Genomic DNA, 27269 nt, shown 5'->3' with positions numbered 1-27269 from the left:
CTACCGAGCCCACGTGCCTCAACTACTGAGGCCCATGCTCCACAACAAGAGAACATACTGCAAGGAGTCCGAGCATCACCCCTAGAGATCGGCTCCCACTCACCACAACTATAGGAGAACCTGCGCAGCACAGCCAAAAACAAATAACTAAATAATATATAAATTAAAAAAAATATTGTGCCAATATGTTTCATCTTTACTGCAAACATACTCTGTTTGCATACAGCACCAAAAATAAGTATGGTGTAGCACAATGCTAGTAACAGGGGGAACTTTGTACACCTATGGGGAACAGTGAGTGGGTACATGGGATTCTCTGCTCTTTAATTTTTCTGTAAACCTAAAACTGCTTTAAAAATTAGAGTCAATTAATTAAATTTTTAAAATAAAGTTTGTAAAATCCAACCTTCAAACTGTTAAGCCACTTGACAGTAAGTCATCAGCAAGACTAGGTCACTTTTGTTTTAAATTAACAGCATGACTCCATTTGTACCTATTGCCATTAATTCAATATTAATTAATTTAAGTTAAATAACCTTACTATTAAAAAAAAGAACTAAAAATGTTTATTTGTTTTAGGGTTTGACTCATATAACTAATAATACTGGAGAAGGGAATGGCTACTCACTCCAGAATTCTTGCCTGGAGAATCCCACGGACAGAGGAGCCTGGTGGGCTAAAGTCCATAGGGTCACAAAGAGTCGGACACGACTGAGCAACTAACACTTCTGCTTTGCACTTTCATTTTCAACTAATAATAAGAAAAATATATAAAAACTTAACATTTTAGAATATGTTTAAGAATCAGCCCCCCAAAAGTTAATTTGTGCATGTGAGCTGTGTTGAGCCTGTACTTATTGGTTGAATTTTCTTTCCTGTCTCTCTCCTATTGCCTTTCCCATATTAGCTAGAAATTTGAACTCAGGTTCTTCTGTGTGGGGGTCTCTACATCAGGGTCCCAGACGCCTGCAGACCCTGCTGGCTGCACCTGATGAGGATATGGGAACTGCACTGGGAGATGGAGGGCAGGGGGAAGAGGAGAGGAGCTGTTATCAGAGATTGATGTGATCCTCTACTTAGATGGTAAATAAATATACTCTGTCTCCCTCTTAGGGCCTTCTCGTTCATAAAACAAGCACAGACAATGAATGGACAAGCTAGCACAAAGAAAGATGCACCCTGAAATCCTGGCTTCACTGCTTGCTCTATGACTTGGCACGTGTCACTTAAATTCTGTGAACCTCTTTCCTCATCTATCAAGTGGGGGGTTTAAGTGGCTACTCACTTGCAGGGTGAGACTAGCAAGTTCAACAGACGTGGTTCCTCACTGTATCTACCTAGGTACTGCAAGTGAGATGGAAGGACAATCTGTTAAATAAAGTTGACTCTAGTGACAGAAAAATGGAACAGTGCCTTCTTTCTTATTTACAACTTTGCTTTATCCTCTGAATTCATACTTCACATGCTAATTCCTCATGGACATTAAAGGTGGAATTATAGTTTGAGAAAAAAATAACCTGGGAGAAGTAGTTTGAATTACAAATTATTAAAGAGTTTCTTTGAGAAGTTTAGCTTCCTTACCTAAGCACACTTTGTTTTTAAAACTACATTTAAAAACAGAAAAGAAATCTTAGACAACAGTCTATCCTATCTCCAGAGCATGGAGATGTCACAATAAAAGTCTAGCCATGCTTGTTGTCAGAAAACACAACCATAGGAAATACCTATTGTAAACATTTAGTGCTTTTTTTTTAAATAGCAGGATTATTCACACCCTACTGATTTTTAAGAGATACATAACCCTTCTAAACAAATTTTGTATTTCTATGGCTTCTCTATTCTTTCTTCAACTATTATAGAAAAGTCTGCAGGCAGGCCAGCCTTCCCAAATGTGGCCAAAATCTGCTGGGGGATTCTCTAAAGCACAAACACGTTGGCTAAATCTGCCTCTTCTGTCATTGTGTTTTTCTATTTTTGTCCTTCAGTGTATTCCAGGCCCTTCTGTCCATGGGATTTCCCAGGCAAGAATACTGGAGTGGGTGGCCATTTCCTCCCCCAGGAGATCTTTCCAACCCAGGGATTGAACCCCTGTCTCTTATGTCTCCTGCATTGGCAGGTGGGCTCTTTACCGCAAGTGCCAACTGGGAAGCCCCATTCAAATGAAGGGTAGCCTGATTTCTTTACATCCCAGTGTGTTAATCCTCAACGTCTCCAGGGTTGAAATTCTAGGCCATTAATAAGATTGTGGAAAGGATCTTTGTAGCTCAGACTCCCTTCCCCAAACACACCGTGTTCTCCTTCCCTGGGTCCTAAGATAAAGCTGTGCTCAGGGCCAGTTGATCATCGTATGAGTGAGGAACCATGAGATGTCACAGACCAGAAGGAAAAGATAACAGTTCTACCAGGTAACCTCAGTTGGACCTGTCACTCTATTTCACTGAGCAATAATGACTCTCTTCTTAACCTCCACGGTATCACATGTGATGATAGTTTATGATGGGCTTTTAACATTGCCAAGTATCACACAAATCTAATGCATCATCACAGTCATGTGATAGGGGTTAAATATAATGCAGTTGATTCTCAATATTTCTGCTTTCTGTATTTATGCTTTCCGTAGTCAGTGCAAACACTGAATTAGTAAATACTGAGAGTAAATACTGCTCTCAGGGGAAATGCAGGGTGAGGTTCCCGCCAGCCCCTGGTCATAGCATTTCATCAACCAGTCAATACATAACCTTGTTTTATGTGTGTTTCTATGGAAAGATGCCTTATTTAACATATGCTGCTGATTCATTAACATTGAACTCATGGCCCAAAGTCTGTAACTCATGCTTGAATGATTCTTTAACCCGCAGGCTTTGTGAAGCAAAGCCTTCTTGCGCTTAGGAACAACAGACAGCACGTCAGTGCTTCATTCAGAGCCACTCTGAACTGTGAAATCACCAACAAAAAGCCCCCAAGTGCAGAAAGGTGTGGCACTAAATAGACCATGAAAATGATAATTGTTTACACTAAGAGAGCTGGAACAGGAAGGCAGGGCGGCCTTGTGCACCTCAGCTGGAATGTGGGTGCTGGTGTCACACTTTTTTTTTCTGCTCTGCACATCTCTGCAAATGACCACAGAGTCACCACTAGCAATTCTTTGCGTTTATAGATAAATCTTAACCAGTAGATGAACTCTCAAATATGAAATCTATGAATAATGATGATTGATTGTATGATTAAATTTTCTGTGTCTTCCGGAATACTTCTAAATACCATAGTAAGAGGAATTTTGGCTTTCAAAGTGTTTGCTTGTTTAGAAATAATTGGGTATACAAATGTACACTGTATGTCAAAAACAGGTGAGCTGAAGATTCGTGACAGAAAAAGATTCCCTGCTTTTGACAGTCTGGTTTAACCAAATACTAAAAATGTCATAGAAACAGAACTAGTGTTTTCTCACTGAATTTTAATGATAAATACTTTTTGGGGTTTGTCTTGGTAATGAAAAATAATTTAATTTTGGGAAAAAAGGTGGAGATACAATGGCATTGATTTTGCTTTCAGTTGAACATTTCCCAACGTTTTCAGTGCTCATTGATTCCTTGTTTTTATGAGTGACTTGGCACTGAGGTCAGACCTTGCTTCATTTTTATAGATTAAGAGTCAAGACTAGATACAGTAATGCCGCCTAAGATGTCTTGAGCCCTGACTATGGAGTAGGCACTGTGATAAGTGCTTTATATTCATGATACCATTTGAGATCGTCACAAGAAATCATTGGACATCAGTACTACTGTTACCTACAGTTTATAGTTAAGAAAACTGAAGCTCAGACATGCAGGGAGCCTGCGCTAGCTCCTGGAGTAGAGAGGGCAGCTGAGCCCAGGCGTCTGACAACACAGTCTACATTCTTCATCTTCACTCTATCAAATCTCCTCTCCCAGCCTAAACTATATGAAAAGATTTGCTTTTGGAGCTCTTTTACCTGGATGTTGAGAATGTGTCATTTGGTTACACTGCTGTAATTATTAATTGTATCTGTTAAAGACATATTTGCATGACCAACCAAGATGATTATACCATTGACCATGTGTGACTTTGAAAATGATAGAACCTGCCACATGACCTTGGCCCTGTCCCTTAAACTTTGTGAGCATCGCTTTCCTTAGCTGTGATGTGACACAATTATGGCTTAATTAAATTATATCTTGGATGCTTCTATGATTGTAGGAAGGTAATGATGATGGAAAAAAACCATACCGATTTCTAAGAATGAAAGTTATTAACGCAATTAAAAAAGAATGTGAAGGTAACCTTAAAGTATAACTCACAGGAGAAATTCCTTCTAATAGAAGGCTTCCCTCAGCCTTGAGAAGATTTTGGACATTAAGACTTAAATTTTCTTAAGGACGTGAAAAATTAGATATAATTGCTTCTCTTCAAGAGATATTATTTCTTGCCTATCACTTAAATAAGCTTTCTCATCAGTGTTTTATGACTTCTTTAATCATTATAATAAAAGCTGAAGGCAACCGAGGACTTTCAATTAACTATTTGCCATTTGTTCATTTATCAATTTTGCTGAATCCTATGCAGGAGACTGTCAGGGACTCTTTCTGAAAAGAGTAGCAGGTTATCTACCACATTTTTCTCTGTTTCTGTTAAAAGATACAAAGGCAAGCAAGTCAGGGGTGAACAAGGAAATGATGTGATGGCTGCATCTTCCTATTCCTTGCCTATCACCCTTCTGCAGGATCTTGGGTACCAGCCTCTTGTAGACACTAAATACCATCCCATGAATAAATGAGTCCAGAGAAGAGTGTGGACTAGATCCTCTTTTACTTTGAGTCAGTTCAGTTCAGTCACTCAGTGGTGTCTGACTCTTTGCTACCCCATGGACTGCAGCATGCCAGGCTTCCCTGTCCATCACCAACTCCCGGAGCTTGCTCAAACTCATGTCCTTCAAGTCAGTGATGCCATCCAGCCATCTCATCCTCTGTTGTCCCCTTCTCCTCATGCCTTCAATCTTTCACAGCATCAAGGTATTTTTCAATGAGTCAGCTCTTCACATCAGGTGGCCGAAGTACTGGAGTTTCAGCTTCAGCATCAGTCCTTCCAATGAACACCCAGGACTGATCTCCTTTAGGATGGACTGGTTGGATCTCCTTGCAGTCCAAGGGACTTTCAAGAGTCTTCTCCAACAACGAAGTTCAAGAGCATTAATTCTTAAGCGTTCAGCTTTCTTTATAGTCCAACTCTCAAATCCATACATGACTAATGGAAAAACCATAGCTTTGACTAGGTGGACCTCTGTTGGCAAAGCAATGTCTCTGCTTTTTAATATGCCATCTAGGTTGGTCATAGCTTTTCTTCCAAGGAGCAAGCATCTTTTAATTTCATGGCTGAAGTCACCATCTGCAGTGATTTTGAAGCCCAAGGAAATAGTATCTCTCACTATTTCCACTGTTTCCTCATCTATTTGCCATGAAGTGATGGGACCAGATACCATGATCTTAGTTTTCTGAATGTTGAGTTTTAAGCCAACTTTTTCACTCTCCTCTTTCACTTTCATCAAGAGGCTCTTTAGTTCTTCTGTGCTTTCTGCCATAAGGGTAGTGTCATCTACATATCTGAGGTTATTGATATTTCTCCCGGCAATCTTGATTCCAGCTTGTGCTTCATCCAGCCTGGCATTTCGCATGATGTACTCTGCATATAAGTTAAATAAGCAGGGTGACAATATACAGCCTTGATGAACTCCTTTCCCAATTTGGAACCAGTCTGTTGTTCCATGTCTGATTCGAACAGTTGCTTCCTGACTTGCCCACAGATTTCGCAGGAGGCATACAGATTTCTTACTTCGGTTATTTCTCTAAAATTGAAATTTGTGTTGAGGTAACTATTGAATCGCATGCAGTTATAGAAATAATACAGAGAGGTTTCTTGTATATTTTGCCCAGCTTTCCTCAAAGGAAACATTTTGCAAAACTATTGTGGAATGTCACAATCAGGATATTGAGCTTGATAACAATTCACCTTGGCACTCAGACTTTGTATCAATGTGTGTGTGAGCCTGTGTGTTTGATTCCATACAACTGGATCAGCTGTGTGGGCTTGGCCAGTGACCACTGCAGGCAGATAATGAACAAATCCAACTGGTAAGATTCCTCATGTTCCCCTTTCGTATCCACAGCCTCCTTGGCTTTTTTCCCCTCTTCCTTGCACCCTTGTCACCACTGCCAGCAAGCACTAAACTGTCCTCTATTTCTAAAATTTTGTCATTTCAAAGATGTCATGTAAATGGAATCATTGGGTGTGCAGGCTTTGGGGATTGGCCATTCCCTCAGAATAAGTGCCTAGAGATTTATCCAAGTGGTTTTGTGTATCAGTAGTTGACGCCCATCTGTCACTGAGCAGTACCCCATGGTATGCAGACAGCACTGGTGTTATTTCCTGGTGGAGCTTTATTTTTTTAGCCTTTCTGACTAACGACTGTGTCCTAGTCAACCCGAGACGCCATCTGCCTGGGGAAGTGGGCAGAAGGTGGAGGTGGATGGCGGGGGTGGAGAGGGGAGAAGGAAGGATTCTCCCAGGTAGTGTTCAGCTTCTGACATGCATCACAGGACCACATATCCTCGGAACACTCTGGAACTCGCCCAGAACAGAAATCTTCATTTTTATCTCCTGGTCCCCAAGCCACTTCTCTCCCAATGTCATTCTCAGTAAACAGCACCACCATTTACCTGGTTATTCAGGCCAAAATCCTGGGAAACCATCTTGGTCTCTTTTTTTTCCCACCTCCCACCTCCCATCTATCACCAAACACTGTGGGCTCTTCCTTCAACATATTCCTGTCCCACTTGCTTCTCCACTGTGCCAGTGGCTGTTTCAGCACTAGATGGTCATCTGGTCTCTACAGCTAAAATTCTGCTGGTCCCCTCAGTACATCCTGCCCTTCCCCCCCACCCCTGCTGTGGTTAGCACAGCGCCCAGCAGGTGGATAATTCTTATTACCTCAATTGGATCAACGCTGAGGCGGGAGGAGAAGGGGACGACAGAGGATGAGATGGTTGGATGGCATCACCGACTTGATGGACATGAGTTTGAACAAGCTCTGGGTGTTGGTGATGGACAGGGAGGCCTGGCGTTGTGCAGTCCGTGAGGTCGCAAAGACTCAGACATGACTGAGTGACTGAACTGAACTGGACCCTCTGCTGCTTCCCACCTCACCTCCATAATGGTCTACGACCCAATGTCTGGCTGCTGGCTGATGCTCTAGCTTCGTCTGTCTGTCTGTCTGTCTGTCATTGCTGTGGTCCAGCTACCCTGGTTTTCTTGTGGTTCCTTGAATGAGCCAGGCATATGCCTCCACCTCAGCCTCCCAGCCTTTGCATCACCTTCTACACTTCCCAGGACACGTTCCCTCTGGATGTCTGTACATCGCTGCCCTCACTCTCCTTAAACCCCACCTCTTCCCGTCTCCTCTGAGAGCACTTCCTCGAATCCTCCTTTGTTTTTCTTCATCACATTTACCACTGGCTGACATCACACCACACAATTATTTTCTCAGTCTGTTCATGCCCACTAGGATACATGCCTCACATCAAAGGCATTTTCTGTTTTAGTCATTGTTTCATTGCTACCACTTGGCATACAGAAGCAGCCAACATACTTTGGAGTGAATAAATGATTTCCCCAAATTCCTTTACTCATATCTTTCAAGCCATCGAGGACAAAGCAGGCCGCAGAGTTTTCCTGTGACACAGAAGCAATACTTATTCTTCCAGCCACCAAGGGAAAGACATAAAGCTCTTTCTTAACTGCAGGAGGATTTGATGAGGGAACATCAACATCCCTTGAATCCTCTCTCTTGCCCAGGAACCATGCCCTCTTGCCACAACTGGGGAAGCAGAGTCTGTTTCTCTTCTCTTTGTCTCTGGATTTGGTCAAATGGCCTCATTTGGACAATGGCAAGTTAGTGGGCAAGGCAAGAACAAAGGCTTGACGAATGTTCACACTACTGTCTGTTTCTCCGCCACTGACTTGATGTGAATTTGCCTGTGAAACCCTGTGGTCCCGGGAGGAAGCTGACTGGTGTATCACAGAGCCCTCAGCTCTTAGCTGACCTGCAGATCAGTGAGAAAAAGTGACTGTTGGAACTGCATGTTATCTGTACTTCTTTCTGGGGATCGACAGCTAACTGGTAGAACAAATTAAAGCAAGACTTCATTTTTTTAAAAGCACAAGAAAACTGTGAGAAAAAGGAAAGGCTCACAGGGAGAGAGGACCTAAGCTTTGGCCCGGAGAGCGGGCAGCGGGGTTACAGGAGCAGAGGGTCTCCTGCCTGGCTTCCCGATGCGAGGCTATAGGAGGAGCCTGGTGTGCAGGGGGCTCGCACCAACACCTGGCCACCCAGCCTCATCAGGAGAGAGAAGAAGAGTGAGCGGATGGGTGTCTGGCTCCTCCCAGCCTTTCTCTTGTGAGGAGTAAACCTTGAGATGAAGCTGAAGATTCCACTGTGCAGCTGTCGTGGGGAGGGGGAAGCACACGGCAGACTCAGGGCTCTGCCCCTGCCCCCCAGCGCAGGACAGAACAACAAAGGCAGCAATGGCAGAAGGTCTCTGGAAGCACTGCCTCGGTCAAGGAGGAACTATAAGCTCATCGACCTCAGATCTTAGCATCCAAGGCCAGACGTGCACCCGGGGACCCGGCGGACATGGGGCTGGAGGCCAGCTGATGGCAGACCTTGCAAACTCAAGGGAGGACCAGTGATGTGATGATGTTAGAGGAACATTTCAGGGATAACCTCTCTCCGTCCATCCCCTTCTATATTCCATGTACCTGCACACACACAGAGGGAAGCAGGGGATGGGCAGGCCACGTTGGAGGCCAAGCATTGTCATTCAGGAGGATCAGAGATGACGGAAGGGACTGCTGAAACAGCCAAGTCAGACTGAGCAGTGAGCCGGACTGGACGTTGTGTATTTGCCCTTGCCAAGCAGTGAGAGTGAAAGCAAGTCGCTCAGTCATGTCCAACGATTTGCAACTATACAGTCCATGGCATTTTCCAGGCCAGAAAACTGGAGTGGGTAGCCTTTCCCTTCTCCAGGGGATTTTCCCAACCCAGGGGTTGAACCCAGGTCTACTACAGTGCAGGTGGATTCTTTACCAGCTGAGCCACAGGGAAGCCCACTCACCACTGACAGATGGAGACACTGTATTGTTTCTGAACATCCAAGTTGTTTCATGCATGACAATATGCAACTGTGTGATAACCATAGCAACCCCCACTTCGGTCTCCCTGCAGCCTCTCACTCACTTCCTGTTAATCATTCTCCACTCTGCAGATGGTGTTATCTTTCTAAAACATCAATCTGAGCAGGTTATTCTCCTGATTTTAAAAAAATCCTTCCATGATCACTTTTAGCCTCCAGGATGACTTTAAAACCTTAATGTGACTTAGGGCTGAATCCTGTAATATGGCGACGCCTCTGCATTCACGTTGGATTCCAAAGACGGCTGACTGTGATGCTCTGAGCCCAGCGCCTTCTCCTGGCCCGTGGGGGCATGCAGTGTCGGGGTTTGGGACTGCACTGTGGGGGAGTTAATTCTCCAGGCAGCAGCCCTGAGTCAGGCCGGGTGAGAAGGAGCAGAAGCAAGGCCCTGGCTCTGCACTGCCTCCCACTGTCACCTAAGGTCCTGAGTGCCACTTACTCGCCACATCAGTGGCCTGGTAATGGCCATTCCTTTCCTGGTTTCACTTCTCTACTCCCCTACTGGGATTTCCTGGGCTCCTCTCCCAAATAAGCTGGTATTCACACCCTCAGCCCTTGCTACTACTCCACCAAGGGGCTCCTCTTCTGACCTCGAGTTCCTCCTGGGAGACTGTAAGACATGATGGGTGACTGTACAATTCATCAACACACTGGGCCACATTTTTAGAGTGAATGTGGCCCTTGCTAATAATTCACCCTTGTCCTGGCAGGAGGCGACTGGGATGGTCCTGGGGCTGTCAGGACATTTGGATCTCCTTCAGAAGCATGTTTGGATCTGAATCCAGCTTACTGCTGTTGCATTTTGATCACTTGCTTCTTCTTACTGTAGTTTCAACCCTTCTGATTGAAACTTGCTGTGGTTCCTCAAATTTCCCTCACGGCACACTGTGTTTTCAAAGACCGAAATAATACCGCCCACCTGCACGCTCCTTTGCAGAGTGACCCTGTCACTGTGCCATCAAGAAGCAGAGTCTGCTTAGCCTTTCCTGGGATCTGGGCTGGAGCCCAGATCTGGCCAATAGCCGTTAGTAAAGACGGTGTGCGTGAGCTCTGAGGCTGGGTCTTAGGGACCTCCAGTTTGCACCTTTGCTTTTTCCAAGGCTCTTTCATAGAGACCAGCCGCCATGATGGGAGGGAGCCCAGGCAGCCATGAGGTAGAGCCTTGGAGGTGGGGCTAGAGGTGGGGGGTGGGTCTGGGCGGGAGAACTGAGGCCCCTGGCTGAGAGCCCCAGGGAAACTCTTGGGCAGCCACGTGACTGAGACCACTGTGGACCATTCAGTCATTCTCATGTCCTGGCTGAGACCACATGAAGTAGAAGAGTCAGGCCACAATATTGTGTGAAATCATGAAGTATTGTTCAAGCCGCAGAGTGCTGGCTGGGCTGTTGTACCAGAGAACTGAAACACCTCTCCTCTCTCTGCCCTCTGTTCCTCCCCGTTCCTCTGCCCAGATAACTCTAACCTATCACTCAGATCTCAGCTTCTGTGCCACAGCCCTTGGGGTGCCTTCCCTTACCTCCTGGACTGGGTTACTGCTCCCCCTTCTTGCTCTCAAAGAACCCAGTGTTTCCACCTTCCATTTATCCTGCCACACGTCCTTCCACTTCAAATTGCCTTTCCAACACTGGCTGCTCTCTTCCAGTCAGAACTTAAGCCCCTGTAAGAAACTGTGCCTGTCTTGGACATGATAGGTGTTCCAGCGGCGTATACAATGCCTGGTGTGTGACAAATGATGATTACATGCTTGCTTAATTATGATTTAATAAAAATAACTATGTTTATTACACCTATACTATGGGGCAGGCCCCATGCTTCCTATTAAACATGCATTATTTTGTTGAATCCTGCAGAGCAGTGGCCATTACTATTCCTACTTAATACATGAGGAAACAGAATGCCCAAGATGTTAAGTAACTTGCCAAAGTCAAAGTATTGGTAAGTGACAGAGTAAGAATGCAAACCCACAAGTGTGATCGCAAAGACTGCTCTTAACTGCAATCCTTATGTACCAATCACGATGGGTTAAGTTGTGCTGCAGTAACAAATAGCCCAATAGACTTGCTAACTTAAGAATGCAAAGGATTTTTTTTTTCTTTGGAGGCTGTAGGTTCATCATAAGTTGACATGGTGCTCTGTTCATTGTGGTCACAGAGGGATCCAGTTGAGGGAACAACCACTGTCTTGAGGTTTGTTGGCCACCATATCAAAAGGACAGAAGGACCCCAGAAGGTCTTGCATCAGCAGTTAAGCGTTCTTGCCCAGAAACAGCACATGTATTTTCTACTCATCACATTTTTTGGCTGGAAATACTCACTGAGCAGTGTGATGCCTACCAGAGTATATCACCTCACCCATGAATGAGCATAGTGGTATGTCATTTCCTGCTGTGTGGGGAGGCTTTGCCAAATTTTTGGAAAACCTTAGACTAAGGATTTCTTTACCAAGGATCATAATATTCACATTTGAGATATAATGGAAGTCATATGGTGGCTTCCAACAGGTCTATTGCAGGTCTTGTATTGCAGTTGCTTCTTTAGTGGTAGTCTGAGAAGAAGTTTCTGGGACCAATACGACTCACAAACTGTATTAAGTTCAAACGGATCAGCACTGACCTTTAGTTTGACCACTTCAGACCTTGCCTCTGACAAACAGCCCTGGTCACTAAAGCAACGATCACTCGGCATTAGTTACCATTTAGGTTCTTTCCAAGCACAGCTTCTCAAGCTCACACAGAAGAATTGATACCTTTTCCCTACAGAGTAGGTCTACCTTATGATTTGGCACTACTATGCTACACGGCCATGACACTAATAGTTAATCTGAAAAACAAATAAAAGGCGGGTTCAGATTTTACTTTCCAAAAAGAAAACTAAAATGAGTATTGTCATCCTGAAGACAGAGGCTATCTGTTTAATAATACAGAATGCACAGTGATGTGAGGAGCAGTAGATATTGACATTCTTCTAAATTCACACCTATAATACATCCACAATGGTGTGTGATATCAAGGAACCCTAAATACACCTATCCTTTTAATTCTCACATGGAGCAGGAGAACCTGCTCAGTTTTAGTATTGCATTTTTCACCTTTCAAAAAAGCCATCATCATCTTACAGTTTCAAGGGTTTTTAGGCTTTACGCAAGTTGGTCTCACTCAAGCCAGGAAACTCCTCAAAGTACAGGACACATTTTAATCTAGCTTTTGTTCAATACTCTCAATATTGGAACCTCCACTACTTCAAAAGAGTGGCTCCTCACTTTTGAATAGTTTTAGCTATTAGGAAGTTCTCTCAAACTGAAATTTTCCTCTCACTTGGCGACTCTGGTCCCTTGGAGTAAGCCTCTACAAAGCCTAATTCTTCTTTTATGGAGAAGTTGTCAAGACTGAAAACGGATTCTTTCATGTCTCTTAAATCATATCGTTTCATTGGCATGAGTATCTCCAAGTCTTTTGATTTTTTCCCCTTATGGATCCTTTACCTATTTGGTCTTCTTAAAAGACATCTTAAAATGCAGTGCTTAGGACCGGCCATGCCATCCCAGCTGAGGTCTGACTATACCTCCTTTCTGCGCACACAATTCTCTTATTAACGTACTTCAGTATTATATTTATTTAAAAATCAGTCACCACATATCAAAATGTCCATAAAACCAACCCCCTGAGTCTTTTATGATACCATGAGTCTTTCATCTTCTACTTATATGCTTCTTTTTTTTTTTTTTCCTTCTGGTCTAAGTGCAGGAATTATGTTTATCTCTATTATATTCCATCTTATTATTTTTATCCTGTCTTTCCAGCCTGTCAAGATGCTTTTAAAGTGTTTTTTATCATCCAGCTTATTAAACCATCCCTCTCAGCTTTGTGGCATTTGCAAACTTAATAAACATTCTATTTGTGTCTTTATCCAAGGCTCTGATAGAAATGTTGGGAAAGATATGAGTAACACAGAAGACTGCTACAGGCTTCCAACTGACTTAAAGATTCTCTTGAAAGACTATTACATCTGTTGTTGAAAATCAGATATATAAAGTCTATGACATCATTCAGCTAGTAAATGATGGACATAACTAGGTCTGGTGAAATTTCGACTCTGTGAAGCTCTGCTCATTGCTGGGGATCCTGGCTTCCTCCTTGCAGGATTCAGAAATGTCACAACTCATTCCAAAATTCTGTGGCTGGTTGACAGCGTTCACAGTTTTATTTCTAGAATATATTTCTCCCGTTCCCTTTAGAAGTCACACTTGTCGTGGATTAGGTATCCTTCTTTCATCTTTTTTTATGTGTCCTTTTTCAAGCAGTGCTCATCAAATAGCTCCACGTGAAGTCCTATTAATTTAATTAGATATATCTCCTTTTCCTTCTTTTATGCGATCAGTTTCTGATTAGCAGCTGATTCAACAACTTGGGGGCATGGATCACGAGGGGGTGTCAAAACCTTACTGGACTGCAGGAGATAGCCATTTGAAGTTTGGCTGTCTGATGGATATTTACATAGCTGGGGAAAGCATATTAGTTGCTTCTCACTGACGTGTACGTCAGTTTCAAAGGGAGATCTCACCAACCCTGCTCCTGCTGAATGACCACGTTTTTAAGGAACACTGGCTGGAGGAGATGGCGGGTGATTAGCCTAGCCAGGCACCCACATGTTTTCTGAGGTCCTCACTGTAGACTCCTTAGATGGTATGAACAGAATTTACCTCCAAGGTATCAGATCTCTTCCTTGCTTCTTCATCCTAATGAAAGTTGCAGGTGTTACCAGGAAGGAATGCCTCGCTCGAGGTGTCACACACCTGTTTCAGAGGCCATCTCTGCCCGTGCCCAGGGGGATGTTAAGTCAGTGGTTCTCAGTGACTGGGGGAGCACTTGGCCACACCTGGACTTACTGATGGCTGTCACAGTCGGGAGGTGTGACTTGTAGCCAGTGGGGAGAGCCCCGGGAAGCAGCTAAGCACCCCGCAAAGCACAAGTCAACCACCACAATGAAAAACTGTGTTTCTGACTCCAAAAGGCAACGGTGCTGCTGCTGGAAAACCTGCTTGAAGGAAATGACCTTCCCCAACCTTCATTCCCCTCCCCGTGCAGTGAGGGTAAGTGGTCCAGGCTGCTGTCGGGAGGACCGCAGGCAGCACCATATACTAAAACACATACTGGAGTGACCGGCCCAGAGCCAGCATCCAAAAACAGTCATCAGTTTTTCCTTTATTATTACCAAGTATTACATGGGCTATTTCTTAAGATGTTACTCACTTAATACTAAAAAGGTAGTTTATTTACTCCACAAATATTTTTTTGAGCACTTTCCACATGTTAGGCACTGATGTGGTTGCTGCAAATAGATAAAGTAAAAAGTAAGAAGACAACACTGTTAGCTTCCTGTTACCTTCAGGAAGCGAAGAGCTTGCAAGTAGGCACTGTGTTCCCATTTTGTAACCGACAGACCCAGGCCCTGGGAGGTTCAAGTACTGAACCCAAGGGTTCAATGCCCATGGGGGCCAAAGCCCAGATTCAAACACCACCGGCGGCTACAGACCGAGGGCTTGTGTCTCTCTGGATTAGTATGTTGAAATCCTAACCCCCAAGGGGATGACTCTGGGATCGGATCGTGAGGGCGGAGCCCTCTTGAATGAGATTACTGTCCCTCTAAGAAGAGCCCCCTGGAGGAGGAAATGGCAACTCACTCTGGTATTCCTGCTGGGATAATCCCACGGACAGAGGAGCCTGGCGGGCGACGGTCCATCAAGTCACAAAGAGTCAGACATGACCGAAGAGGCTGAGCACACACACACACAAGAAGAGCCTGGAGAGAGATTACCTCTCTCTCCATCACATGAGGATACGAGAAGACGGCTGTCTGCAAGCTAGGAGGCGGGCCCTCCCCAGACAACTGCTCTGCGGGTACCTTGATCTCCAACTTTTCAGCCTTCAGAACTTGTGAGCAATAAGTGTCTGTTGCTTAGCTGTCTAGTCTGGGGGATTTTATAGCAGCATGGGCTGACCAGCTGACTGCCACACCATCTCTGCCTGATTCCAAAGCCTACATGCTTTCCACTGCATTACTGTCTGATGCCTGCCTTTAGGAAAACGAGACTGCAAGCTGTGTGGGAAGATCTCAGCTCTGTGCTAATTTTATTGTCTTAGCATCTTCATCAGCACCCTCTCACACTGCAGGACACGTCTACAGTGATAAGCTTCTCGTTTCTTTCCCTTCTATTCTTTATTAACTTAACCAATATTTATTGAGCACTTGCTCCTTGTTCCCGTGGAGGAGGAAATGGCAACCCTACTCCAGTATTCTTGCCTGAAAAATCCCCTGGATAGAGGGGAGCCTGGAGGCCTATTGTCCATGAGGTCACAAAGAGTGCTCCTTGTTAGGATGCAGTGGAACTCTGAGACCCTGTCTTAGCCTGCAGAGAGCTCTGGGGCTGGTGTGGATGAGAGTCAGTCTCGAATAAAAGTCTCATGTGAGACCTGAAATAGCACCTTAACTTAGCCTCAAGTGTATCAGGCCATGAGGCCCCCTTCCTGTTGGGGCTGTGGATGTCCTTATAGGTATCTGTTGCTTTAGGCAACTCATCACATGCACAGGTAGTTTATTTACATGGCAAAATTTTCCTCTGATGAACAGAAAACTCTGGGTGTATTACTCATATACCTGAAATTCATATAATGGTTTTAGCTCGGCACATCTCGAGCAGAGTCAATTCTTACTTATAGAATATTTCTCTTTTGATGTTATTTGTTCATGACCTTGAAGGTTCGTGCCTTATTGCATATTGCAATTTTGCTTTGGTGTCAATTTAGTCACCTGACCTGAAATACTGATGAGCAAGAGTGTTACTCACAGTGAAGGAAACTGGCCTTCACCCAACATGCCTGTCAAACTTGACTCTGTGAGTTTCATGAAAGAAACAAAGTCCGTTGTTTCTGGTATGTTCATGCTGGGTGTTGCGTCTTTACAAATATCATAGTATTATAGTGTAGAGTTTGTTTGGATGGAATCGGCCCTGAAGGAGCACTTAAAATGTCCTGTTATCCTTCATTGAGTTGCGGAATGAATATGGTGGCAAGCGGGCACTCACCATCTCAGGGTCCACGCCTACAGACACCAAGGCTCTACGCCACTGACTATGTTGCCATGTGTAAGTAAATTATAATGGCATTGCTTATCTTTCCGCTGCGTTTCCTTCTGGACCTTGATCCGTAATGACTAGTCCTTTTGTTTAACTGTGGACTCTCATCAGAGAGACTCAGCTTCAAAACTCTGCTTTCCCACACACCAGTCAGGTAACTCCGGCAAACTGACCATCCTCAGCTTCAGCTTCCTCATCTGTAAAATGAGGATAATAATCCTACGTCTTGCTTCACGGAGTCGCTGTGACATTACGCTGCCACATTTACACATGGAAGATGATTGGCATGATGCCTGGAACGGCAGGTGGCCCGTGAGTCTGGGCTGCCTTTCTTTTTCCACTTTCACCCACTGATTAGACCACTGCCACTCCCTGCTCTCTTTTTGCTGAGGGCGCGCCCTTTCCTGGGACCCGACCTACACCTCTGCCCGCTGTCTTGCCTGGTGTGACCCTGGTTCTATGTCCTGGAATACATTTTGCTCTTGGCTACTTTCTGACATGGGATGTCAGGCTTGTCCCTCAACAGGTCAACCTCTTGCCCAAATTCTCTCCTTCTGTCTCTCTGTTTCGTTCCTAAGTCCACCATCACAGAGCTTACAGCATGGTAGTCAGGAACAGAGACGGGTATCTGACTGTACAGGAAAATGTTTTGATTCCACCCTTAAGTAGGTTGCCTTGGGCACGATATTTAATCTCTTGATGCCTCAGTTTTCTCATCTGTAAAATGGAGATGATATCTTGATTATCTCATGGAATTACTAAGAAGATTAAATGTGTTCATGTATCTGAAGCGCTTGAAATGGATCTTGGCCCATAGAAAGTTCCTCTGTAAGCGTATACTATTGTTACGTATTGTTATGGGTTGGGCCCCCTGTTCTTTTCATTGTCTGCTAGGTTCCCTTGTCCCATCTTTTAAAAATGAGTGCTTTTAACAATTAAGAGCATTCTGATCACAGAGCCGCCCCCTCCCCAGGCTTTGGCCAGCTCATCACCCACTGTCTTACAAGTTCATTTTGGGTTCATGATATAGAGTTCTCTTACAGGAAAAAAAAAAGTCACTGGCTTTATATTAATCATTTAAAATACGTGACCAATCACATCCAGAGCACGTCTCAACAGCACTGATCTATAGTAAAGAGAAGGGCCAAGTGGCTCCTTTAAATTCACAATCACACGTAGAGGATTCTGTCACAATTTCCCAATTCCTATCAGCCTTCTGATTGCAGATAACATAGGTGGGGCTTCCCGGGTGGCTTGGTGGTGAAGAATCCACCTGCCAATACAGGACACACGGGTTCGATCCCCGACCCGGGAAGATTTCACACACTGGGAGCAACTCAGCCTGTGCACCCCAACTACTGAGCCTGTGCTCTAGGGAGCTGCAACTATCGAGCCCGCGTGCCACAACTACTGAAGCCTGAATGCCCTAGAGTCTGTGCTCCGCAACAAGAGAAGCCACTGCAATGAGAAGCCCATGCACCACAAGCAGAGAGCACCCACCACTAGCCGCAACTAGAGAAAAGTACAGCAGCAGTGGGGACCCAGCAGAGCCCAAACAAGAAATCTAGAAAGCAGTTCAATAAAACAGTATCAAGTATCCTTCTCGACAGGGAGAGGAAGACAGAACCATGTTGAATACTTAGACTAGGAAAAAGTCATATTAAGTACTGTTAGTAGGTAGTGCTTTTTAATAAACCAAAGAACAGATTTTAGATAAAGAAACTGGGAGCAGATAGACGGTTTCACCTGTGTCTTACTTTGTCACGCACCAAACGACACAGGTTTTATCACCATCACGGATGTAGGGGCCTCAACCACCAATTACGATGCATTTCAAAGGCGAATGAGCAGCTTTAGGAAATATCATGTGGGCAGTTTATCGCAAATTTCTTACCAATGACTTTTCCTAGGAAGAGCGACTTGGGAGAATCGAAGAGTGTGTCGGATGAACTTGGCAGGTGGTAACTCACGGAAGGATAGTGATCCAGCTGCAGAAAGAAAAGGAGAGACACTTTTAGAAGAACGTCACCTCCTGCATGGACTCGGATCTTCCCTGGGGGATGATGTCACTCTTCTAACCCCAGTTTCTGGATCTTATTTCATCAGTGCTGACTCTGAAATACCAGCCTGAGAAAATAGGAGTTCATCCCAGCCTTCGCTGAGGTTACTGGAAAATGATTTGAGCTTGCACATGAAGACCTCTTATGAGTTCTTCTCCAGCTCACGCACCTTCTCTGTGGCTACTGGACTAAGACCCTTACTCATTTTAATAGAGTAAAATCTGCTTGATTCAGTCTCTAGTATTGACCCCTGCGATAGAGTGGGCTACATGTATACTGATTTTCTTTAGCATCAGTACTGCACTTACTTCTTCCCCATTTGGGTCTATCCACCAGGACACCAATATCGTTCTTCAGAACATATATATGTGTGTGAGTTCAAATGTGAATATGAATATATTAACGTATGTGAATACGTGCAAGGCTTCCCTGGTGACTCAGCTGGTAAAGAACGTGTCTGCCAATGCAGGATAGGCAGGAGATGCGGGTTCGATCTCTGTATCAGGAAGATCCCCTGGAGTAGGAAATGGTACACTACTCTGGTATTCTTGGCTGGGAAACCCCACGGACAGAGGAGCCTGGTGGGCTACAGCCCTGGGGCCACAGAGAGTCAGACAGGACTGAGCGAGCATGCACACAAGAATATGTACATTCGAATGCTGAGATATCAGGGTCACAGTTTTCTTGCTTGTCCAAACAAGGGTGACTTCTCCTTTCTGCCGCAGCGCAGGGACATCACAGCCTGGAGGGAACAAAGACACTGTTGCTCTAGCAGAGCTGACCTTTCAGAGTGGAGCTGGGCTGGCAACAGAGGGAGTTAAAAATGAAGCAGATGGGAAGAGCTTACAGACAATGGCTGTCACAGGTCTGATTATGCTTCCCACGCAAAAGTGTGAACAGTGCCATCCCAGAACCCTTTGTGCCCTAACTGGCTATTCTTGCCTTAGCTGAACTTTTACAACCCAAACATTCTAGTTGTTTCTCCAACTGTGAGCTCCTAGAACTCTCTGTGTTTCTTTGTATCCACCTGGGGGGAAAAAAAAATCTCTTTTGTGCCCTTTTGTTTTTCTGAAGTGAGTTTAATACCTGCTCAGGAGAGCATAAGGTAAGGTGTGGGTTAGAAGGAAACACTTCTGTCCTTCTATCCAGCAGGTCCTTGCTGTGGGAACTGTATACAAGTAGCTACTTGCTGGGGCACAAACTCCCGAAACTAGACTCGCTAGAGATGGGCAAGGATGGGCAAAGCTGCAGGGTGCAGGCCTACTTGGGGGAGTGAGGAGCAGGCGGGGAGGAGAGGGAGGCAGGAAGTGTGGGGAGGGGACCAATTTCAATGGCTAAAAGGAGAACAGGCTGCTTTGAGGATGATGGTTAATTATTAATGACCATCTGCCCTGGAATCTTGAGACCGCTTACTCGAAACCTAGAGCTTATTGAATATTCACGATTATGAGTCCAAGATTCATTGCAGCTTAGGAATCTGGAGAGTTCTGACCTGCAGGACTGGTACAGTGAGGTTTTTTGTGCCTGGGTGTCTGGTAGCACTGTGATAAAAGTCTAAAAAAACATGATTAAAGCCAACATCGGCATGTTTGACTACAATTTTGAAAAGTTTGCTATGATTTCAAGTGTTTCATTAACAAAACACATGTTCTGGCCAGAGAACCTTAAATATTAATATTTTCCTACTTTATTATTTCCCTGGGGCAGAGGCTCAGTCATTTCCATCGCTCAGTCACTCAGTCATTTCCGACTCTTTGCGACCTCATGGACTGCAGCACGCTAGGCCTCCCTGTCCATCACCAACTCCTAGAGTTTACTCAAACTCATGTCTGTTGAGTCGGTGATGCCATCCAACCATCTCATCCTCTGTTGTCCCCTTCTCCTCCTGCCTTCAATCTTTCCCAGCATCAGGGTCTTTTCAAATGAGTCAGTTCATCACATCAGGTGGCTAAAGTATTGGAGTTTCAGCTTCAACATCAGTCCTTCCAATGAATATCCAGGACTGATATCCTTTAGGATGGACTGGTTGGATCTTGCAGTCCAAGGGACTCTCAAGAGTCTTCTCCAACACCACAGTTCAAAAGCATCAATTCTACAGCGCTCAGCTCTCGTTAGAGTCCAACCCTCACATCAATACATGACTACTGGAAAAACCACAGCTTTGACTAGACAGATCTTTGTCGGCAGAGTAACGTGTCAGCTTTTTAATATGCTGTCTGGGTTTGTCCGTTTTGCTAAATAGCAACTAGCTGCTTTGGCGCCATCTGGTGGCACACATGGGGAACTGCTATGGTTCCTCCATCCTCTTACTACCTGTTAAGGTACCTAGGGTTGCCAAGGGGAAGGAATAGTTAGGGAGTTTGGGAAGGTCATGTACATCCTGCTATATTCAAAATGGATAACCAACAAGGACTTATTGTATGGCACAGGGAACTCTACTCAATGTTATGTGGCGGCCTGCATGGGAGGTGTGTTTGGGGGAGAATGGATACATGTATAGGCATGGCTGAGTCCCTTCCCTGCTCACCTGAAATTACCACCACATTGTTAAGGAGCTATGCCCCAATACAAAATTAAAAGTTTAGTTTGAAACAAACAAAAACAAAAGGCTTCCTGAAATAGTTACATTGTAACACTATGTAGTAATCAGTATGCTACACTATTGCCCTTGACAGAGTTGGTTTTTGACACATTTTTTATTATTTTTATGGTGCTCATATAAAATAAAATTGCTAGTTTGTATCCATAGATTACTTTCATCTCTTCCCCTTCCTTCATATATGCAGTTGATGACTTGAACCAAAAGCTAAAATTTACATTTATTATATTAAAATTTATTTCTTTTGCTTGGAAGAATACAGACTATTCAGAAATTTTTGAATCTTAATTGTGCCATCAGTGATTCTGCCCCGCGTTGATTTATCTATAAATATCACAAATACTCTTGAGTCTTAATTCATTCATTTCGGTTTAGCTCAGTTGCTCAGTTGTGTCTGATTCTTCGTGACCCTATGGACCGCAGCACTCTAGGCCTCCCTGTCCATCACCAACTCCCAGAGTTTGCCCAAACTCAAGTTCATTGAGTCGGTGATGCCATCCAACCATCTCATCTTCTGTTGTCCCTTTCTTCTCCTGCCCTCAATCTTTCCCAGCATCAGGGTCTTTTCAAATGAGTCAGTTCTTCGCATCAGGTAGCCAAAGTATTGGAGTTTCAGCTTCAACATCAGTCCTTCCAATGAGCACTCAGGACTGATCTCTTTTAGGATGGACTTGTTGGATCTCCTTGCAGTCCAAGGGACTCTCAAGAGTCTCCTCCAACACCACAGTTCAAAAAAATTCTTCGGCACTCAGCTTTCTTTATAGTCCAACTCTCACATCCATACACAACTACTGGAAAAACCATAGCCTTGACTAGACAGACCTTTGTTGGCAAAGCAACGTCTCTGTTTTTTAATATGCTGTCTAGGTTGGTCATAACTTTCCTTCCAAGGAGCAAGTGTCCTTTAATTTCATGGCTGCAGTCACCATCTGCAGTGATTTTGGAGCCCCGCCCCCCCAAATAAAGTCAGCCACTGTTTCCACTGTTTCCCCATATATTTGCTATGAAGTGATGGGACCAGAGGCCATGATCTTATGAATTGATTAATGAAAAAATGGGCAGGAATCTCAGCGGGCAGTGATCTATCATTCTGATCCAAATCACTTGTTCAGTTAGGAAAATCTTTTGTAACAACCGAGTTGGAAAATATGACAAACACTGAAGATACACAGGAAGGCTTTAACGTTTACAGAGATTAAACTCCTCGTGTCTGCGGCAATTCTGTGATGGAAGAGGACCACAGGAGGAGAGCTCAGAGGGATGAGGAGTCCGCTCGAGTTTTCCTCCTCTCTCTCTCTCTGACGCTCAGTCATGCTTTGCCCCCAGAAGGAAGGATGTGGGTGGAGGTGGGGGAAAAGATGAGGTGACATGGAGGGGATGGTGGGAAAGGGAACAGCAGCTCTGGGACCTGCAGATGCGACCAAATTAAGGATCCCGGACTCTGGGGCGATGAGCCGTGGCATGTAGGTGCCTCTAGAAGCTGGAAAAGGCAAGGAAAGGGATTCTCCTCTCAGAGCTTCAGGGCACCCAGACCAACCAGCAGCAGGCCATCCGCTCGGTGATGCTAACTGGCCTCCAGAACCGTAAGGCAATCCCTCAGTGTTACCCTGAATCTGCAGTAAGTTGTTACAGCAGCAACAGAAAACCAACCCCGGGAATTAAAAGAAGAGCTTGTGCCACCAAAACTAGGGCTGAACAGCACCTTCTCCCAGCTCGCTTCTCAGACAACCACGCCAGTCCTGTTCCTATCTTCCTGCCTCCCAGACAGAGATTGTTAATGTGCTCCATTTCTGAGCTGCCCCGGCTTTGTGACAGCACCCAACCCTGCTTCCTGGAATCCTCCGCACTTGAGCCCCATCCCCAAAATAAGCTCTCCCCGCCTCTCTCCCAGTGATCCCCATGGAGGTCCCTGGGGTGTGAGTCTTTTTCTGTCAGTCATCAATTCATTGCCTCCCGTCTCCAATTCACCTTTCAGTATATGCTCTATGATTAACACGTGTTCCTTTAATTTCCTTTAAAGTGAGCAGAATATTAAACTTTTCTGGTAGAGGGCCCTGGAAGAAAAGCTATGACAAACAAAGACAGAGTATTAAAAACCAGAGACATTACTTTGCCAACAAAGGTCCATCCAGTCAGAGCTATGGTTTTTCCAGTAGTCACATACGGATGTGAGAGTTGGACCATAAAGAAGGCTGAGCACCGAAGAATTGATGCTTTTGATCTGTGGTGTTGGAGAAGACTCTTGAGAGTCCCTTGGACTGCAAGGAGATCCAACCAGTCAATCCTAAAGGAGATCAGTCCTGGGCGTTCATTGGAAGGACTGATGCTGAAGCTGAAACTCCAGTACTTTGGCCACCTCATGCGAAGAGTTGACTCATTGGAAAAGACCCTGATGCTGGGAGGGATTGGGGGCAGGAGGAGAAGGGGATGACAGAGGACGAGATGGCTGGATGGCATCACTGACTCGATGGACATGAGTTTGAGTAAACTCTGGGAGTTTGTGATGGACAGGGAGGCCTGGCAAGTCCATGGGGTCACAAAGAGTGGGACACGACTGAGTGACTGAATAACAAAGAGGACCCTGGAGGGAAGAAAGAGCTTCTGGAAATTTCCAGTGCTGGCTTGGGGGTGGGAAGGTCTGCCTAGGGCCTGAGGTCTGCCCGAGCCTCAGACCCAGAGTGTGATTCCCCTGTGACCCTATGGCCTGGTATCCATCTGTTTCTCCTGGAAACCAGAGCCCCTGTGAGCCCCGAGTGGGTTGCATGTTCTGAGGCCTCCTGCCTCCAGTCTAACACGTGCTCACACATAGGCACACTCCTCCAACTCCAGAGAGTGGCCTTTCACTGTTCCAGCAACCCCAGACCAGCTCCAGCCTCGCCAAGCCAGAACTTCTCTGCTCTCTGGGGTGCGGGGAGGAGGCACGCACGCACGTGGTTTCTGTCTTCTGTTTGAACCCAGACCCAGTACGGAGCCACGACTGTGTGCAGGGCTTTGTGCTGGACTTTTCACGTCCTTCCCTCATTTAACAGACACGGAAGTGTCCTCTGCTTTGATACCTCAAAAAGCATCTCAACTCAGAAAGGGAGTTGGCTGACCGGACTGAGATGCTAACCCGGCTACACCTGGGTAACCACAAAGGCGACCTGTGAGTGACAGGCTCCTGAAACAGCCCCCTGGCTCAACCCGGGAAGGAAGAGCTCAGCTACATTTTAAGTGTTTACATTATAGGAGAGAGAATGCGTTAAATCAGGTAAGTCAAGTACTGCTCAACCCGCAGAGCCCGAGGACACGTCATATTAATACCAGTTCACTCGTGGTACCAGGTGGCTGCACTCTGCCAGTGAACCCTGGTGCATTTGTCATGGTCAAGTGCGATCAGTTGAAAGCAATTTCTTCGGGGTCCAAGCGAGCTATTTCGCTGTACATTTAGCTGATGGTCATCTCACCGTCAACGAGAGCTTGTGTAATAGAGGCGCATGTGACACCACGTGCCCCAGGACACCCTTAAGGGGACACGCATTTGTGCGACATTTACCGTCCTCTGACTCGGGCCGGGCCTCCAGCCTCACAACTGAGTTCAGAGCTTTCATGTCCTCCAGGTACGATTCTGGGATTTCAGTTCACTGCCATTTTAAGCCACAGTTTGTCTCGGCAGAGTGGGAGGGGATTTCCTCGCCCTGTTTATGATTTGGGGGTGAGATGGAGGAGGGAAGAAAGACTGAGACACCATACAGTCGGTCACCTCTCGGCATCCGAGGGCCCAGCTCCCTGTCTGGAGACAGAGGGACACGCGGCACAGTCCTGAGGACACGGAGAGTCAGTGACCCACCCTCGGTCACAGAGCGGAAGTGGCACGGTCGGCCTCGGGACCAGAAGTGGCAAGGTCAGCCTCAAGACCGGAAGTGGCAAGGTCGGCCTCGGGACCGGATGTGGCAAGGTCGGCCTCGAGACCGGAAGTGGCAAGGTCGGCCTCGAACCAATGTTAAACTCACAAGGAATGTTCTTTTCCAGAAATGGTTAAGGTTTGGGAAATAAAGGCTTTAAGAGACAGATCTTCCTTTCCTGTACATGTGCACGGTTTTCCTTTCAGAGTTATCAGTAGTTTTCATTTATGTCTTGATAAGCAATTTTAAAATGAGAAGCATTTACGTACTTATTACTATTGTCATTATGCCTTCATTATTATGGAAATGTAGTCAGTACAATATATTTTGCCTCATAAGATCTAGTGTGACTGAACACCTGTGGTATTGATGCAATTAAAAGAATTAATGAGCCCATTAGGTGGTTTATGTTTTATATAAAAAATTTCTCAAAACAGTAAAAAGAAAAAAAAAAATTCGCTTTCAGATGTTAATCTACTTTCTCTGGCCTAATACTCCACCTACTGGAAAAACAGTGAATACTATTTAAAGCACAAAGTATTTAAAAAAGAAAACTGACTTTGCATCAATAAATCTGTATAATATTTATAAATATCAAAGGGTAAGAGGAGAAATTCTCATTTCACAATTGATATAGCATTTTCAAAACAGTTAAATTCAAAGACTTTTATAGCAGGAAGGTCCCAAATACTATACAATTTTTTAAAAAGAATCTGATCAGCGCATATTTAGGATTTTCATGTTTGTCTTTTGACTTGTATATGAGAATTCAGAAGATGATGAATAAGTATTAAAAATCAACATCTGAACCAGTATCCAGTAATTATATTTCTGATTTCCTTCTCAGAGATCCAGTTTGAGAATAGCTCATGGTTTTAATATGCTTTTACATTTAAAATCACTTTAATAGCCATCAAAATTAATGATTACACACAGTGAGTGGTTTAGCTAATAATTAACACAATTAGCATCCATTAAATCATTTCGAATTTATTTTCCTGAAAAGCTCAAGGCAAAACACATTTTGATAAACTGTGAAATGACTTTCTGGGAATAAGGAAGAACAAATCAGTGGGTGGAAAAAGGCAGGAGGAAGGCAAAGAAGAGGAGGAGTGAAAAATTAAAAATTAGGAACGGGCAGTTCTAAAAATAGGGATTACCAAATACAAAGCTCCTAAAATCATATAGCATGATGGCTAAAATTTCTACTCATCAAACAAGGAAGAATAAAGAAATACAAGTGAGAACAATTATGAGAAATAATGTCGACATGGCGAATACGACTGGGGCATTTTCTATCTCAGTCTTTATTGGCTTCTGCCATCTTGGTTTGACCAGTACGTGTTTTCAGGAGTTGGCTGTTTAAATTTAGATACTGGCAAGTTCCTGGGTGCGTTGTGTGGGGGACGTTTTCACGAAGCCATCAATAAACTCGATGTGTTAGAACCGTCTGTCTAGGGCACTTAGGGACAGGGAAACCATTGTAGGCTGGTGTGTGTGACGGTATGGCTGTCCCATCATTTGCCTGCTGAGGCTGGGATGGGGGATGGCTGCTCTGATGGTCAGGTTCTTGGGTGGGGGGCCCTGGCTGTGACTGATCCAGATACAGGGACTGTCTTTGAAGATGAGCCCCTCGTGGAAGTTCACAATCAGACAGATCTCCAGAGTGAGCTTGAAGGCTGGCTTCAGCAGGCGTCTGCCAGCCTGCACTCCTGAGAAGCTACACCTGTCCAGCCCCTGGGCCACCTGGGTGGGCATGGATGACTGTCACAGCGTGACCTGACTGCTCCGGGGGCCTCCGTGTGGGAAGAGGCATGTGTGTCCCTGTTAGTCACTCTGGAACTCCATGGGCTGTAGCCCGCCAGGCTCCTCTGTACGTGGAATTCTCCAGGCCAGAATACTCGAGTGGACAGCCATTCTCTTCTCCAGGGGATCTTCCCAACCCAGAGATCAAACCCTGGTCTCCTGCACTGCAGGCAGATTCTTTACCATCTGAACCACCAGGGGAGAGGTGAAACCTTTGGCAGGACCCTCAAATTCCCCCTGATCATATCTCCTTCTAGGCACGTCTTTATGACATGACTCCTCACACCTCTTAATGCCACATAAGGGCTTTCGAGCAATTCTGCTGTCCGGCCACCCTGTGGAGTGAAGCTGAAGACGTGCCCAAGGAGGTGCTCGCAGCTGGGAAACCCTCTTGCTACGTTTCAGTGGGGGAGGGATAGATCAGGAGCTTGGGCTCAGCAGATACACAGAGCATTAGGAAGGCAGGAGGAGAGGGGACGACAGAGGATGAGAGGATGGGAGGGCATCACCGACTCCATGGACATGG

At 45.1% G+C, this 27269-nt stretch overlaps 1 protein-coding gene across 1 annotated transcript in view; it reads right to left on the bottom strand.

Annotated features, from left to right (window-relative positions):
- Positions 1-27269, bottom strand: part of CNTNAP2 (contactin associated protein 2) — a 2205784-nt gene that overhangs the window by 117855 nt on the left and 2060660 nt on the right. Inside the window, exon 22 of the mRNA XM_043872451.1 lies at positions 18289-18382. Within this exon, the coding sequence (XP_043728386.1) occupies positions 18289-18382 (94 nt within the window). The remainder of the gene's footprint in view (positions 1-18288; positions 18383-27269) is intronic.

The sequence above is a fragment of the Cervus elaphus genome, chromosome 18, assembly GCF_910594005.1.
Source record: "Cervus elaphus chromosome 18, mCerEla1.1, whole genome shotgun sequence".
In the NCBI taxonomy this organism is placed as follows: Eukaryota; Metazoa; Chordata; class Mammalia; order Artiodactyla; family Cervidae; genus Cervus; species Cervus elaphus.
Note: the sequence above shows the minus strand (reverse complement) of the source record. Positions and strands in the feature narration are given on the sequence as shown.